General features: G+C 36.6%; 1 protein-coding gene across 2 annotated transcripts; it reads left to right on the top strand.

Annotated features, from left to right (window-relative positions):
• Nucleotides 1-924: 924 nt before the first annotated feature.
• Spt7 (SAGA chromatin modifying complex subunit Spt7) lies at nt 925-2,294 on the top strand. Of its 2 annotated transcripts, none has more exons than XM_017616602.1 (4): nt 925-1,173; nt 1,229-1,331; nt 1,391-2,112; nt 2,175-2,294. In XM_017616602.1, the coding sequence occupies exons 1-4, from the start codon at nt 1,034-1,036 to the stop codon at nt 2,272-2,274; spliced, it is 1,065 nt and encodes a 354-aa protein (XP_017472091.1). In that variant the 5' UTR covers nt 925-1,033; the 3' UTR covers nt 2,275-2,294. The 2 variants fall into 2 exon arrangements, with proteins under 2 accessions (XP_017472091.1, XP_017472092.1); XM_017616603.1 differs by having other exon boundaries at nt 926-1,173; nt 1,391-2,116; nt 2,175-2,265.

Genomic DNA, 2,294 nt, shown 5'->3' with positions numbered 1-2,294 from the left:
AACTCTACTAATCTATTAGCTTCCGCATCATCTTCCTCATCACTAAACCATATTTCAACTGTGTCCATTTTTTTAATTTTATAATAAAAGCAATTATTTTAAAAATGATGTAAATAAAACACTCAAGAAACAAATGTAAACAAACAAACAGCTGTTTACAATTCTGTCAACCATTCACAATAGTACAAATTTTTATCGATCAAGTTACACAATAGCAAAATAAAAGATGATCGACTCGATCGACAAATTTCTATTCTACTGCCAGTCGACACTCGCAATAGGGGCCAATATTTAAAAGTATAAATCGACACACAAAACTTTTTCGCTTATGATTGAATAGCCCCTACACATGCTATTATTTCACATCAATCAGCGCAAACTTGTATTCTATCGGTCTTGGGTGATGTGAGAATAAGAAGCCCAACAAATTTGACGGCTAATAATCTGATATTTGATATGCCTTGGTATCGATCCAAAAATTGCTCGGTGTTGAAAGAAAGGTATCGAGTATGTACTTGTATAGTTACATTCCTAACTATTTGGGAATTGAATTAAACCAAAAGCGGTGGAAATAAACAGANATTATTTCACATCAATCAGCGCAAACTTGTATTCTATCGGTCTTGGGTGAATCCCCGGTGTTCAACCTAGTTTTATCGATTATTATATGCGAAGAAGAGGAGAAATACCAAATGTAAAAGTAAACAAAAGTGGACTCTAGCAAGGAAGAGGTTTGTATAGGTATTTTCAATAAAATACTAAGTTAAAATATGTTTAAAGTGCTTAATATTACAGAAAAAAGTGATGACGGCGGTACGCAGAAGAAACATAAATTTTCCTTGAGATGTGAGAATAAGAAGCCCAACAAATTTGACGGCTAATAATCTGATATTTGGTATGCCTTGGTATCGATCCAAAAATTACTCGGTGTTGAAAGAAAGGTATCGAGTATGTACTTGTATTGTTACATTCCTAACTATTTGGGAATTGAATTAAACCAAAAGCGGTGGAAATAAACAGAGTATCTTTAAGCATGATGCCGCGTCAACTTTGGGGCCAATTCGAAGAAACCTCCTCCAAGGAGAATGAATCTGACAAAATGGTTCCAGTGGCGGCAAAACGAACAAAGCTCGAAGAAATGCAAGACAGATTGCCTTCAACTACTACCAAGAAGTACGTTACATCAATTTTGAGATTGATGGATTACTAACAAATTTATTTCGTATAGTGTCGAACTGAAAGTGAAAAATCCCTTAGTAACGCAAACTATCGAAGTAATGAAACAGACGGAAATGTTACAATCACTAATTGATACATATTCCAACAAATCGGTAAAACATTATTATATTAGCTTAATTTAATTGCTGATATTAAGGTATTGATTTTGCAGGGCACATCCAATTACTTGCTTAATCCTTGCCAAATGATACCTGAGGTGGATTTCCCTCCCGAGAATGCCGTTGATTTTATAAATGATGACAAATTCGCCAAACCGATATGGTTCATACCACCAATTGAAACACAGTTTGCTCGAGGAGTTCCACAGGCATATCCACAAATAAATCCCAAAATATGCCTCGCTGCCCTGCGAAAGGCAGTTTGTGGGCAATTGCGCGTCTGTGGATTTACAGATATATCAGAGTCAGCGCTGGTGCTGTTTGCCGATGCAGCACAGGAATTTATGCGTAACTTTATGCAGAGAATTCGGGAAGTACATGCCAATAATCCACAGCTGGAAATTCAAAATGAGGTCGAAGTAAAGAGTCTCGAGAAAGCTTACTACTCGCTAACCAATGCATCATTGACTCAAGTTCATAATTATTTTAAGCACCAGTTAGTGGCTCGTAACCGAAGCGAAATAGCAGAATTTAATGGTGTGCTGCAGGAATATGATAAATTAATGAAGGAGAGTCAAAGTATGCAAAAGGAAGAATTCCAAGAAGGTGATTTTTTGAATATACTGGAGATGCCAGCATCCAATGAGCAAAATGTCGGTGTTTTGAGTGCCGGCATGCAAGATCTGCCGAGTACAGGCTCTGGCAGCTCCCAAAGCGGTGCCGGCATGTTAAGTATGCTTGAGGGACAGTCTCACATGACTGTACAACATGCGGGGTATGTACGTTGTAACTGACTCGACTTTAACAAGTATGTATGTTAAATATTTCTTATTTCAGGATATATAAAGATGCTTTTCGTGCTAAAGAATGTACCACGATAGGACAGAACAATAGTTCAAATATTAATACATATGCAACAGAATCTTTTTTGAATTAAATGCTCAGAATTTAAACCAA

Source organism: Rhagoletis zephyria, unplaced genomic scaffold (assembly GCF_001687245.7).
Source record: "Rhagoletis zephyria isolate East Lansing unplaced genomic scaffold, Rhagoletis_zephyria_1.1 Rzeph_scaffold_01233, whole genome shotgun sequence".
NCBI classification, from domain to species: domain Eukaryota; kingdom Metazoa; phylum Arthropoda; class Insecta; order Diptera; family Tephritidae; genus Rhagoletis; species Rhagoletis zephyria.
The sequence above is the reverse complement of the archived record's forward strand: the minus strand, read 5'-3'. Positions and strand labels throughout refer to the sequence as shown.